This window comes from Pseudorca crassidens, chromosome 9 (assembly GCF_039906515.1).
Source record: "Pseudorca crassidens isolate mPseCra1 chromosome 9, mPseCra1.hap1, whole genome shotgun sequence".
Classification (NCBI taxonomy): domain Eukaryota; kingdom Metazoa; phylum Chordata; class Mammalia; order Artiodactyla; family Delphinidae; genus Pseudorca; species Pseudorca crassidens.
The window spans coordinates 49,699,145-49,712,557 of NC_090304.1; the positions used below are offsets into that span (position 1 = coordinate 49,699,145).

General features: G+C 54.3%; 1 protein-coding gene and 1 long non-coding RNA gene across 4 annotated transcripts; one reads left to right on the forward strand and one right to left on the reverse strand.

Annotated features, from left to right (window-relative positions):
• The first annotated feature begins 201 nt into the window (after positions 1–201).
• RHOG (ras homolog family member G) lies at positions 202–12,775 on the forward strand. Of its 3 annotated transcripts, none has more exons than XM_067750151.1 (2): positions 202–508; positions 11,545–12,775. In XM_067750151.1, exon 2 carries the CDS (start codon positions 11,613–11,615, stop codon positions 12,186–12,188), a length of 576 nt encoding a protein of 191 aa, XP_067606252.1. In that variant the 5' UTR covers positions 202–508; positions 11,545–11,612; the 3' UTR covers positions 12,189–12,775. The 3 variants fall into 3 exon arrangements, with proteins under 3 accessions (XP_067606252.1, XP_067606250.1, XP_067606251.1); XM_067750149.1 differs by lacking the exon at positions 202–508 and adding an exon at positions 820–923; XM_067750150.1 differs by lacking the exon at positions 202–508 and adding an exon at positions 6,045–8,062.
• Positions 811–6,033, reverse strand: LOC137230548 (uncharacterized). Its single transcript, XR_010946167.1, has 3 exons — positions 5,743–6,033; positions 5,183–5,307; positions 811–1,553 (listed from the first exon to the last, which is right to left on the reverse strand). It is a non-coding gene; the product is annotated as an uncharacterized lncRNA (long non-coding RNA).
• Positions 12,776–13,413: the final 638 nt, after the last annotated feature.

Sequence of the window (13,413 nt, forward strand, 5' to 3'; positions counted from 1 at the left end):
CGAAGGATATCCTTTCTCAAGTCAGAGCTCCACGCGCAAGGCCAGGGAGCAGAAGCACCAGAGGGCGCCCACGAGTCCGCCCACCCGCCGGTCCCCAGAGCCCCGGCAAGATTCAGGACTGGGTGCGGCCCTTCTGTCCCAAGCAGTTGAGCGCCCCAGCGAGAAGAGGGTGCGAGGGGAGCCCCACGTCCTGGCTCCGCCCCACCCCCCTCCCCAGAGCCCAGGCGCGCGGAGCCGCCGGGTGCGGAACAACGACACGACATCCTGTTTTTGGGGCCCGCGGCTCCGCCTGCGCCTCTGCTGATCTTGTCTTTCCCCGGGTGCTGACGCCAGCTCTCCTTCCCCCAGTCTCCGCACCCTTCCCAGGGGTCTGGGGCCTTCCCACTGCTGAATCACCGCCACCCCGCACTCCCCCGGGGCTCGGGGCAGAGGTGGGGACTGCCCCGCCGGACCTATTCTGGCCAACCCCCAGCCTGGGCCATCGCTCGATCCCTGGGCTTGACTGAAGGTACCAGGCCTAGGGGCGCCTGTTCACAGCATCTTACCGCAGGGGTTGGTGGGGGCCAGATAGGGGGAGGGGGGACAAAAGCCAAGCGCCTAGGCTAGGGCCTCTGCTGGGGTGGAGGTGGCAAGAAGGGGACTGGGAGGACTGACCTTAAGGGCCTCAGAGGTAAAGGGCTGGGGTGGGGGAGCCCAGTACCCGGCCCGGGACCCACCCGCTGGGGTCGACCAGGACGGGGGGGGGGTGAACCGGCCGGCGGACTTCCTTGTCGAGCCCCGCCCCACCCCGCCCCCGCGCCCTGCCCCGCCCCGCCGGCCGGCCCGCCCCCCCCACTTCCTCCGGCCTCCTGCTCTCACTTCCTTCTCCAGCCCCGACCCGCTGCCGCCGCCCCCCAGCTCCCCCGCGGCGGGGAGGGCACCAGGTGAGGCCTGGCTCCGGCCGGCAGGCTGGGGGTCCGTGGGAGGGGAGCCCGCCCGGCCCCGGACTGGACGCGGCCGCGGGAGGCCGCGGCGGGAGGTGCTCGGCTCGCTTCAAGTTGGGCGGGCGCGGCCGGCCGGGCAGGGCGGGGACGGGCCACTGCAAGCCGGCGGCGGTTCGGGGACTGTGGGTTCCTGTACCAAGGGCGGCGGTACCGGACCCCGGGAGCCGCGAGGAACTCCTGAGGTTGGAGGGTCTCCCGCTCCGAGAGAAAAGTCTCTGAGTGGAAGAGCTTAGGGCTGGGAGATGGGACTCAGAGGTGGGGTGCCCCCAGGAGTTGCAGGGGGCTGTTACGAAGTGTGTTGAGAGGAAGGGGCCTCTGGGCTAGAGAAGGCGCTCCCGCTGCTTTGGCAGTTGTGACACTTGTGAGGTAGAGAGAGAGGCTGTCTGTTGCCTCTGAAGCCCGAGGCTGCGGAGAAAGAGCTCCTTCCCTGGAAGATCGAAGCTGGTCCAGACGCACAGCCGCAGCCTGCAACCTAAGGGTCCTCTGCGCTCAGGCGGAGGGTGGGGGAGCCCCCCGACCCCAATCCTTCTCTCTTTATGTCTGTTTTTCTGAGGCCCAACTTCTCCATCCCTGGAACAGAGCAACAGGTATTTTAATGAGCAGACATCGGCTGTGCCTCGCTGCTTAGTGCCTGGCTTTGTCTTTGCTGGGTAAACTGAGGAAGGAAGGGACCTGGTCTTGCCCTGTGACTAGAGGTGAAAGGACTCTTATTCAGAGGTACTGATAGTCCTTGAGGAGATGGCATCAGGAGAGCAGGACTTGAGGAGAGCAGGACTGGTTTCAGGAGATGGAGAGAACAGGGCTTCTGGGAGGCAGCACGAGGCTCTAGCCTTGGAAGATGATCAGGAGCCATCTCCTGGTCTTCCTCCCCCCCCCCCGTCCCCTTTATTAGTCCCTGAATTCTACATGTTCTCATTCTGTCTTCCTCCATTCCTTCTTCAGATTCCATCAGACGTCAGACACGAACCCTCCGTTACTCTCTTCTTGCGTTCTCTTCAGTCCCTTCTCCCCCCCCACAGTCATGCCTGGGCCCTGACCTCTCACCTACCCTGCTTCTCTGTCCATCTCTGTCCTCTCCCAGTGGCCTTCCCCCTCCCTTCCGTGCCCAGCTTCTGGCTCCTGCACACACATCCACCCTCTGTTTCTTCTATCTCCCCTCATTCCTCTGGATCCCTCTCTTCTCCTTTCCTTTCTGCCACTTATCTCCAGCTTTGGGGAGCCTTTTCAGACCTCCCTAGTTCAGAGAGGCAGGCTGCAGCCTCCCCTTGGTAGAGGTGATGAAAGGGCTGGAAAACCGCTGTATATGTGTATGTGCATGCAAGTGTCTGCATGTCCACATCTTTATCTTTTGGAGACAAAATAACTGCCCTCAGCCTTGTGAGGGCCCAGAGCAGGGGAAGCCAGCAGAATGAAGGGAACCTGCAGTGGGTGAGGTTGTGGTTAGGTAGGAGGAAGCAGTCTGTAGCAGTCAGGGTATCAGGGTAGAGTGACACAGGAATAGGTCTGGTGAGAGAGGCCGTGGGAAATCAAAATCCCCCAGACCCTTGGGTGCTTGATCAAGAGGCCAGGCCTGGAAGCTGGGGGACAGCCTAAAGGTCCCTGACTCCAGTGCTCACTGGTTCCAGCACCACCTTGTGGGGACAATGGGACCAGGTCAACTAGGTGTGATGGAAGGAAAGGGAGGGGTAAAGGCAGGATTCTGGAGGGAAGACTATAGCTGGTCTAAGTTCAGTCTTAACTGTGGTAGTTCCAGTTCAGGAAAAAAAGAAGGGTATGAGGCAAAGGTGTCTGCCCCCTCTTTCCTGCTGCCTTCCAAGGCCTGCGCAGGCCAGATTCCCATGTGCCCAGGGCTGCATCAAGGCCTTGGTGACCAGGAAGCTCTCTGGAGTTCTCACCCCTCTGCCTTCACACATCCTTAACATGCCCCCCTCACCTAGGACCCTATTCCCTCTCTTTCGGGAATTTCTTGCAAGTCTAACTGTATTCCAGCCTGGCTCTATAAGCTCTTGCTGTTCCCATTCTAGAGCTCCTTCTTTAAGCCTTTGGGATGCATGCTGAGAGATCCTGTTTCTCTCTACCTCCTCAAGTCTACTCTATTCATTTCTGTCCACTAGAAGAAAAGAGAAGTGGAGGGGAGCAAGTGCTATTTTTTATGGGATTCCCAAGCACAGCTAGATTTAAGGACTATCCCTGTTCCCCATTCTGTCCTCTTTCCTTCTCACCGTTGTCCCTCTCCCATGGATTGTCCCTTCCTCCACACTCCTGTCTCTGCTACTCTGATTCTGGGAGGTACAGGGGGGTTTGGCCCCAGCAGGAAATCCCAGGGACCTACATAAAAATCCCAGCTCAGGGAAGGATATGTATGCAAGGCACTTTCCCAGCATCAGGGCTCAGTAAAAAACCACCCAGGAGTCCTGACTCCCCACCTGCCAAACCAGTACTTATTTTAGATAACTGAGCAACCCACAGGACTCTAAGAGTGAAGACAGGATGGATGAGACGGGTTCTCCCAGGCAAGATGTGGCCCCACTGGAGGTTTGAGCTAATTGCATGAAATTCACTGCTGGAAAAATATAACCAGGGTGGGAGGAATCTAAGTGGGGAAATATTTTGTGGGGGGATGAGGGTGGGGGATATGTGTCTGCTATATCCCTCAAGGGAGGCTGCCCTTGAGGTCTTGGCTAAAGAAATATGGTCAAGGTCTTGACATGAACAGAAGTGGCTGATACAAGATTGTCACAGATCCTGGTTGAGAATACGGAGAGTTGTTTCTGGCAAGATACTAAAGCAGTTGAGGTGGCTGGTGTGAGCTTTTAGGGGGTAATAAGCAGGAAGATTTGAGAGGTTGTGGCTGTAGCGAGACAGTTGAGAAGATATAAGAATGAGGGTAGCAGGGCAACTGTGAAGATGTGGTCCCCGACTGAAGACCCCTCTCCATACAGAGTATAGACCCATTAGTGGTGAGGCTTGTAGGGTTCTTTGAGGAGGGAAACCAAAGACAAAGCCTGGGCCGCCTCCCCAGAACAGATCGGTTTTCCTGTCCAGGGTCCAGCTTCCTCTTTTGTCCTCATGTCATGGGGGGAGGGCATCTCCCCAGGAGCTGAGCCTAGAGGAGGCTCTCCTCGGCTAGTTCAGGGTGGCTGTCTGTCCAGTAATGTCAGTTCTAAATCATGGATGCCCCGGCATGGGCTAGGCATGAGGCCCTGGAAGCAAAACGGGCTCAGACACCAACCTGGCCCCTTTGGCCCATTTCCTGAAGGGATAAACCATGGTAGGGTCATCCTGAATGAGGTCAGAGAGATGGGCCCATTCCCAGGCTGGAGGTCAGGAGACCCAGGTCCTTGTCCTGGATTTGCTCGCAACCCTCTGTATAACCCTAGTCAGCTTTGTCTCTTGTGGCTCAGCTTCAAGATTAAGAAGTTGCCTATCAATACTTCCAAAGAACATACAGAATACTGATGGCTCTGACTCTCTTTCCCTCAAGAGGCTCCTCATAGCTGTGCCCCTGACTCTGGACCCAGCCTTGAACAGGTCTAAGTATCTGTCTGGGACAAGTGCTGTGGCCCCTTTCCCCAAAGCACAAGAGAAGAGGGCAGAGAGTGTCAAGGATTTTGCCAGGGCTCAGCAATGTGGGGGGGTACCCGGTGCCCTGCTCCAGCTCTGCCCCAACTGACAGTGGAAAATAGATGCCGGAGTTTCCTCCCTGATGTTTTTTTCCCTTGTGGAAACCCCCTCAGATCTGGGGCGGGGTTCAAGGGACTGGGCAGCCCTGGGTCTCTCTGTGGGTGTTTTCAGGTGGGGGAGGCAGGATTGGGAGGATGGCACTTCTGTACAGCCTCGTGCGAAGTGAGCAAAGGCAAAGGAAGTGCCACTTCAGGGGCCTTTCATGGGGCCCCAGGACTGCTGAGCTGCTGTTAGGTGGGGAGGAGGAAGGCAGAAGGAAGCAAGTGTTGGGCCTTCCTCTGTGCTGCCTGATGGGGGAGGGGCAGCCTCCTTAGCTCCCCCAGCCAGAGCTGCCCTAACCCTGGGACTTACTGTGTGTGGAGCATCTCAGGTGCTGGGACACCGAGAGAAGAAGGAAGGGAACTGGGACTGAGTGAAAGGGTCCCAGCCTCCCACAGCCCTCCCAGCTATAGCTGTCTTGTTTCCTCCTCCTCTCCAGTCCCTAGTGGGTAAAGTCAACTCGCTCCGTCTCTTACCCTATCCGTGGAGTGCAGGATCCTCTGCAGGGGCTGAAGGGTGGAGAATGGCAAGAGGTGGAGAATTCTCCAGTGTGAATTTTTTTTTAAGGCTGGGAACTAGGCTGTCTTGGGTTCTGCCCCTGCTAATGAGAGAAGGGGAAGAAAAAGAGAGACTCAGCCCTTGGCCTGGTCCCAGCCCCACGCTGACCTCATGTCTCCCCCAGCTTCCTCCTCCTAGCCCAGCTGCAGCCCCTTTGAGCCTCTTCGTACCATCTCTCCTCCACTCCTCCCTTCAAAACAAACAGACAGACTGGCAGAGCTTCTGAAGCTGTTTCTAACACTAACCATGACCATGACCCTGACCCTGACCCTGGCCTCGTCCTTGACCAATCCTGGTCTTCAGATATCCCCAGTCCTTAGCCTCATCAGGACCACTTTTCCTACGCATCTTCCTCATCACCACTGGGCTAGAGCTATGCCTGCTCCACCCCTCTCACCCTTCCAGTTGAGGACAAGACAATCTAGCCAATGTGTTCATTACTCTGAATTGTACTCCTCAGGGGGAGGAAGTTAGTTACCTTTGTCTGATGTCTCCTGGGCATGGAGGCTCTTCCTTGTTCCCAGAGTCAAAATCTGAATTGATGAGGGAGGAGATGTGTGTCAGTCTGCAGCTTTTGCTCAGCTCTCTGCTGGGCTTCTGGAAGTAAGCAGGACAGATTTCCCTCCTCATGAGGCATCCTGTTAAGTTCAGCACAGTGAACCATAATAACAGTGCTGGGGAAGGTAGGGCAGAAGAAGGGGTGGCTGTGGTGTCCTGGAGAAGCTGGGGAATGGAGCTGGGCCCTAAAGGACTGGGAGGCTGTGGGGTAGGGTGAGGGGGTGGGGGCAGGAAGCAGAATTCCAGGAAGAGGAGCTCCCATGTGCAAAGACATGAAGGACAGATTGTGTTCATTCAGCTTTTTACTGACAGCCACTGTGTGCTGTGCTCAGCCTGGGGAGACAGATCAGCCGGGACCTTGCCCTCTAGGTCCTCCCAGTCTAGTGACAAGAGATAAGATTCAGATCAGCTTCCACGTGACTAAGATAATGCACTTGTGAGAAAATGGGACCAGACCATGGATGGGATAAGTCATTTGTGACTTGGGTGATTTACAAAACTTCCCTGAAGGAGGTGGCAATGATGCTTGGCTCTGGAGGACCAATTGGGGGATCCTTTGAGGCAACTGGAGTCTTCTGGGCTGCTGGGTGGGGGGTTGAAGGATGGAAATGGAGGAGAAATACTGGATTCCCACCGGGACAGTGAATATGGCTGCTTGATGTGTTTTGGGAAAGAGAATCTAGAGGCTGCTTGTAGAGAGGATCAGGGTGATGTGGCCAGAGCTTAGGATCAGAATACCCAGAGTGATGGATTACAGTCAGAATGAGTTTCAGCGAGGGCTGCAAAAGGGGATCCCCCATGTCAGGGAGGCAGATTAGAAGGCTGTAGTAAGTTCCTATTGCCTCCACACTCCCCCATCTCTTCGGGCCTATTCCTCCCCTCCTCCACTCCCAGTTGGGACACTTCCCCTGCTATTATGGCCACAGAGATCTGGCAATCAGGAGATCTGGCAATCAGGCAATCCACTGCTTCCTTTTCCTCCCCCATTCTGGGCCTGCCTGGGCCACACCCAAGACCAGGCCCCACTGGGTACAAGCTGGGCTCTGGGGACTACACTCAGGGTGAGCCCCATGGGCTGTGCTCCCTGCGGGAGCCAGGTCCAGCTGCTACTGGGAGGAAAGATTTTCCTATCCCAGTCAAAGCTTTTGGCTGCTATTGCTGTCCAAAAAGATTCAGCATTGCAGTTTTGACTGGGGGGGGTATCAGCCCAGTTCTGAGCTTCTGACCTGTCTATCCAGATCTCAGTAACACAGACAGAAGCAAGCAGGTCAGAAGTTCTATACTTAGCTTTTCTGTAGGGGAGTCGAGAAGCTCAAGCCTCAGTATTGCTCGGGGTTGGGGGGGCATCCACAAGCTAAGGAACTTATGTATGACTACTGGAGAAGGAGAGTAACACAGAGCCAAAGAAGGATTTAAAGGGTGGCCATACTGTGGAAGTTCAAAGAAAGGAGAATTCAGTAGCCTCGTGGGACCATGAGACTTAAGCTAGGCTTTGAGTCAGGAAGATTTGAGAGGGGAGAAGGAATGGCAGCAGAGAGAACAACAAGAGTAAAAGTTCAGAGGCCAGAATGATCCTGGCTTGTTTACACAGGACAATGTAGACCCCTCTGGAGCAGGGAACTCACATTGCCGAGTACCTGCTTTATATATATACATTGTGCATTAACTCACTTCATCCGTTTAACAACCTTATAAGGTTGGTACTATTACCTAGCTCATCGTGGCAGAACTAGGATTTAAACCCAGGTCTATCTGACTCCAAAACCCCTGCCAGATTATGAAGAATTCTGAATGCCAAGATGAAGGACCAGGCATGATCTGAATTAAGCTGGGAATCGAAAGCCAGAACAAGTCATTGTAATATGGTTAATACTATACCAATCTGCAAATATTATTTATTTACTAAACAAAAGTTCTTTTCTTTAAAAAAAAAAAAAAAAGTGACTTGGTGACTAAGCCACAGTCGATCCCCAACCCCAGGCAAGCCACTCTCCTTGTGTGGCCTCCTGCAGCGTTGACCGTCCCTTTTTCCTGCGTGGTACAGGCTAGACCCTACCTTTTAGCATGTGCCCTCCTTAAATGAGCTGTGGGAACTTACTTGACCCAGTTCAGGCCATAGGATTTCAGAGAAAAGAGTTGTCCTGGGAGAGAGGATAAGGGTCTGAACTAGACCTGAAGAGGGAGAATTGGGCTGCCGCCACCACTCAGACACCTGCGTACTCAATGATTCCTGCCTCTTGGTATGAAAGACTTTGCTTTTGCCACCTTCTCTGTGCACCCCACTTCTGAATTTAGAAAGCACATTCATTCCTGTGCTCAGGATCCTCACTGCTGTCCTTTGAGACAGGGAGGGCAAGTTTTATCATGCCTGTTGTACAGTTGAAGAAACTGAGGTTCCAGGAAGGGAAGTGACTTACTTGCTCAAGGTCACAAAGTCAGCTGTTAAGGGGTAACTTGGAGGCTCTGTGACACATTGAGGAAAACATAGGACTTCGGATTGCAAAACTGGGGTCTGTGTTAAAAAACTGGCATCTGTGTTAGCTCCCGTGCTGACTAGCTATGTGACGTTGGGTTATTTTAACTGCTCTGGGTTTGTTTCCTTACCTGTAAATAGGAATAGTACCAATGAGTTGTTATAAGGATCAAAACAATGTAATATGATCTATATTGTGATCTATAAAGGGTTGTACCTTGTGAGGACTTTTAATCAAGTGGCAGAGTGGGCAGGTGAACCCAGGAGGTCAGATTCAGGTGCCGGTGCTCTTGGCCCTATACTATACTGCCTCTGCCCTGCTTGTTTCTGGACACTACCTCACTCGTGATCCTTTTCCGGTGGTGTCAGTCCCTGTTCCCTTGCCAGCCCGGAAGCTTCCCTCTCCCTCCTCGCTCCTTTGAGGGCTGATTTACTGATTGCTAGTTGATAACCCCTCCCTAGAAAGCTGCCTGGAGCCAGCTGTACTTTCAGTCTCTTGGGCCTTGTGACTGCCGGCCAGAGTTCCCTCCTTGCCTTCCTGCCTGGGCCAGCCCAGTGCTGGGCTTGAGGGGGAAGAGTTCCCCGTCACACTGCCATGCCCACTCCCCTGCTTTGTGTGGAACTGAGGATTTACAGGCCTAGGAGTTGTGCTTTCGAGATGCTGGGGTCTCCTGGAAAATCCAGTGGACACAAGTAATGGCACCAACACCCACCACCCCAAGATGCTGTCTCTTCTCCCCCAAGGAAGAAGCCACAGAATCCTGAGATGAATGTGGCCTGACTTGACACCACATGCTGAGGTCTTAACGCATTTGCTTGACTGATCAGCCCTCCCACCCCCATCCAGTGCTCCTGCGGGCCTTTCCTATCCCCATCGTCCTATCTCCTGCTCCCAGATTCCTTAATGTCTCACCTCATCCACTTAGTACCCTTGCACAGGCTTTTTTCTCTCCAGTTCATGGGTTGGGAAACTGAGTCTCAGAGAGGGTAAGTGCCTCATGCTTGGTTACAGTGAGTCAGCAGCAGAGCAGAGCTGGGGCTAGGACTTAGGTTAGTTCTCTTGACTCCCAATCCCAAATTCTCTACTGCCCTAGAGGGTCCTTATTTTCTTCCTGGATCCATACCCCAAGGCTCTGTATCCTCTCTCCTGAGGTTGAACACACACACTTACTCATGCAAATAAGGTGGAAATATTTTTAATGCGAACCAGAGAGGCAACCTCATAGAATGAACTCATTTCCCTCCCAGCTGGTCCCAGGGGAAGCTGGGGCCTGGGAGGGAGCTGGGACCAAGCCCTGGATCCTCTGCAGGTTCCACACCATGGAGTTCCTTTTCCACTTCCCAGTGGCGGATTCTCCCTCCCTCTCCCAACGTGATTTTTGAGGCTTTGGAACCAGTGGTTGAGAGGTCAGGCTGGGAGGTAAGAGGTTGTCAGACCAGGGTGCAGTCTTGCTGTGTATAAAGTGAAATGGAGAAAATGGGCCAGTGGTGAAGGTGCTGGGGTGGAGCGGGGGATACTTAAGAGCTCTGGGTGTGTCTGAAACAGGACTATCCCCTTCCAGGGAGCAGGGGCCTGGTCGTGAGAGAGTAGCAGGGAAAGGAAGTCACATACTAGCTAGAAAAAGTCCCCCATGGCTGAGAGGAAGTAGCCAATTAGAGGAGGACCCCTGCCACAGCAGTATAAATAATCACAGGGTTTCCGGAAGCTCTGTTCTTTTCCACAACTCAGAAGAGCAGTTCCTCACCTGAAGGCCCTGTGAGCTGCCCAGGTGACCAGGGTGATGGCTGGAGCTAGGACTCCTCTGAAACTCACCCCACTGATAATTACAGCAGCTTATTTATTTGGCACTTCCTGTGTGCCACGCCTCATGCCAAACACTTTCTACATGTTAGCTCATTTCATACTCTGACCAACTCTAACCCAATAGGCAAGATTATCCCCATCTTACAGATGAGAAAATTTGAGGCTCAGGAAACTTAAATGTGTTGCCCGAGATCATACATGACTAGTTGGTGGAGCTGTGATTAGAATCCCTGACCAGTCTGATTCCAGCATGTCTTCTCAGTGATAGTGCTTTAATGGCACTGTGTTCTCTACCCAAGAGTCTGGAAGCCCCTCAAGTTCTTCAGAGGCACAGCCCATGGTCTCAGGAAAGGGACAGAAGATTAAGGGGGAAAATCAAGTTTTTGTCTTACTCTTCTGTTCATCCCTTCTGGCTGGGCTTGGAGGATCTGCCTCACCCTACCTTGAGAGAAGATACAGACATCTGGGAGCCACAGCCTCTGCCTCATTCATCATTACACACACAGATTCCAGATCGAATTCCAGCCCTGGCTCGGTCTCCAGTGTTCTCCTACACTGAGTTGCCAGCCTGGGTATGTGTGGCCAGATAGGGTTTCCCATGCTTCCAAGAATGATGGGGTAAGCGCTCCTTCCTTTTCCCCATCCCCAGGGTACCCTGGATTGAGACAGGGCAACTGTCTAGAGAATTGTGCCCCTACTCAGCAGGTTTCTCATTGCACCTTTTGGTTTGCGTTCAGTAGCCAAGATGTCAGGTTTGGAGTTGAAGCATCAGTGCACTAGGCAGGGTGTGGGCCCTGAGTTGGGAGAGGCTCCACCCATGGCTGCAACTCGGAGTGACCTGGGACAGCTGCCTTGTGCTAGAAGCCCTCTCCAGTCTACTCGGTGGGAGGGGTCCATATCTGACAGAGGATCTGGTAGATCCCTACAAATGCGCACCCTCCTTTTGCGTCTATACTTCCCGGAGGAAAAATAAAAGTAGCTAATACTTATTGAATGCTTATTATGACCAGGCACTGTTCTAAATGCTTTACGTAAGTTAACTCATATAATCCTCACAACAACCCAATGAAGTAGGTATTATTTTATCCCCATTTTACAGATTAGAAAAATGAGACATAGAGAGGTTAAGTAATTTGTTTAGGGTCATACATCTAGGAGATAGGAGAACCAGATTTTGACCTTTGTCAGTCTGGCATCAGAACGTATGTGCTTTGCATAATATATTACACCTTAGTGCCAGCCTCTTTATCCCTGAGCATCTTTGTGTGGTCTCAGGGCCTCTCTCCCATTTCTTGTCTGTCTCTCTGAGGTCTGTCTTGATGGGATTGCAGGATGGTGTTCAGGTTAAAAGAACTGGAGCTGGTTTCCCTCTGTATGCCCCCATCCTTTCTTCCCAGTGGATACAGTCCTCCCTAACCAAGAGTATCCCTCTCATCTGTCCATAGGTCACTGCATCCAGAGGGGCCCGGAAGGGGAAGGAGGCATAGCCTCCACCACAGCAGCTGCACCCGCCATGCAGAGCATCAAGTGTGTGGTGGTAGGCGATGGGGCTGTGGGCAAGACGTGCCTGCTCATCTGCTACACAACCAACGCCTTTCCCAAGGAGTACATCCCCACAGTGTTCGACAATTATAGCGCCCAGAGTGCCGTTGACGGGCGCACAGTGAACCTGAACCTGTGGGACACAGCGGGCCAGGAGGAGTACGACCGCCTCCGCACACTCTCCTACCCTCAGACCAACGTGTTTGTCATCTGTTTCTCCATTGCCAGTCCGCCCTCCTATGAGAATGTGCGGCACAAGTGGCATCCAGAGGTGTGCCACCACTGCCCCGACGTGCCCATCCTCCTGGTGGGCACCAAGAAGGACCTGAGAGCCCAGCCTGACACCCTACGGCGCCTGAAGGAGCAGGGCCAGGCACCCATCACACCGCAGCAGGGCCAGGCGCTGGCCAAGCAGATCCACGCTGTGCGCTACCTCGAGTGCTCAGCCCTGCAGCAGGACGGCGTCAAGGAAGTGTTTGCTGAGGCTGTCCGGGCCGTGCTCAACCCCACGCCCGTCAAACGTGGGCGGTCCTGCATCCTCTTGTGACCCTGGCACTCAGCTTGGAGGCTGCCCCTGCCCCGCCACCAGTTGTGCCTTTGTGCCTTGGCGCCTTGTCTGCCCCCAGCTGTGCCTTAAGGACTAATTCTGGCACCCCTTGCCAAGGGGGCTCCCTGAATGCCTTTTTCTCCTTGAGGAGGCCCACGGAGAAAGGGGCTTTGGGCCCTGCCCCACTCTGCTTGGGAACACCAGGTATGCTCAAGAGCTCACCCAGGCCAAGGCCGGACCCCTCCCCAAGAAGCCAACCCAGTGCCTCCTCCCCACTTTCCCCTACTGACCAGTTGATCCAGCTTTCCACACAGATGTTGCTGCCTATTCTCTCAGGTTAGGAGCTCTCAGCCATCCCTAACCTCTCCCTCGCTGCTCTTCAAATTGCCCCCACCCCCCAAGATGCTCTCTCCCCTCCCCAGAGAAGGAGCCACAGACTCCTAAGAAGATGAATGTGCCCTAACCTACCCCCATGTGCCCAGGCCTTACGCATCCGCTGACTGACTCAGCTCCACCCCCACCCCCTCTGGGCTCTTGGGGGCCCCTCCTACCCCCATCAGCATCAATAAAACCTCCTGTCTCCAGTGGCGCTGGCTCCTCCCTGTGTGCTGGGCATTGGGGGGTTGGGCAGGGGCCGGGCATGGGCTAGGGCTCCCCAGAGACTGGGAGCCTTTTGTTTCTTACAAGAGGGGACAGGGGACAATAGGCTTCATTGTGGTCCCCCCACCCCCCAATTTCCCTAACAAAGCTCTGGGCTCCCTTGGAGGGGCCAGTCTTGTTCTGGGGCCCAGCCACATATTCTGTAGTAGACTGGGATGCAAAGCATGAGGAAAAACTTCCTGATCTAGGACTCAGAAAGGGAGATGTTGAGAGCCATCAGCCTGCAGGTGGGTGCTCTCACAGTCGTGCATCTGAGAGCTGTCCCCTTATACCCTCAAGGGGACAAATCTTTACTGTCAGAGTTGGGGCTGGAACTCAGGCCATCGCCTCAACCCAAGACTCTCCCAGGTAGCCCAGCTTCCAGACTTGGAGTCATCACAGGGATAGCTCAGTCACTCCTGCTCATCAAATCAAGGCTTGGACCAGCCTTGGGAGACTCCAGGCCTAAGGGGGTGGGGTGGGGGAACGCCACATGGAATCATACCCTACCATGGACTTATTCCCTCCATCCTGGAGCCTGTCCCTCCCCTCAGTTCCATTAAAGAGACAAGCCCCCGAACAAGCA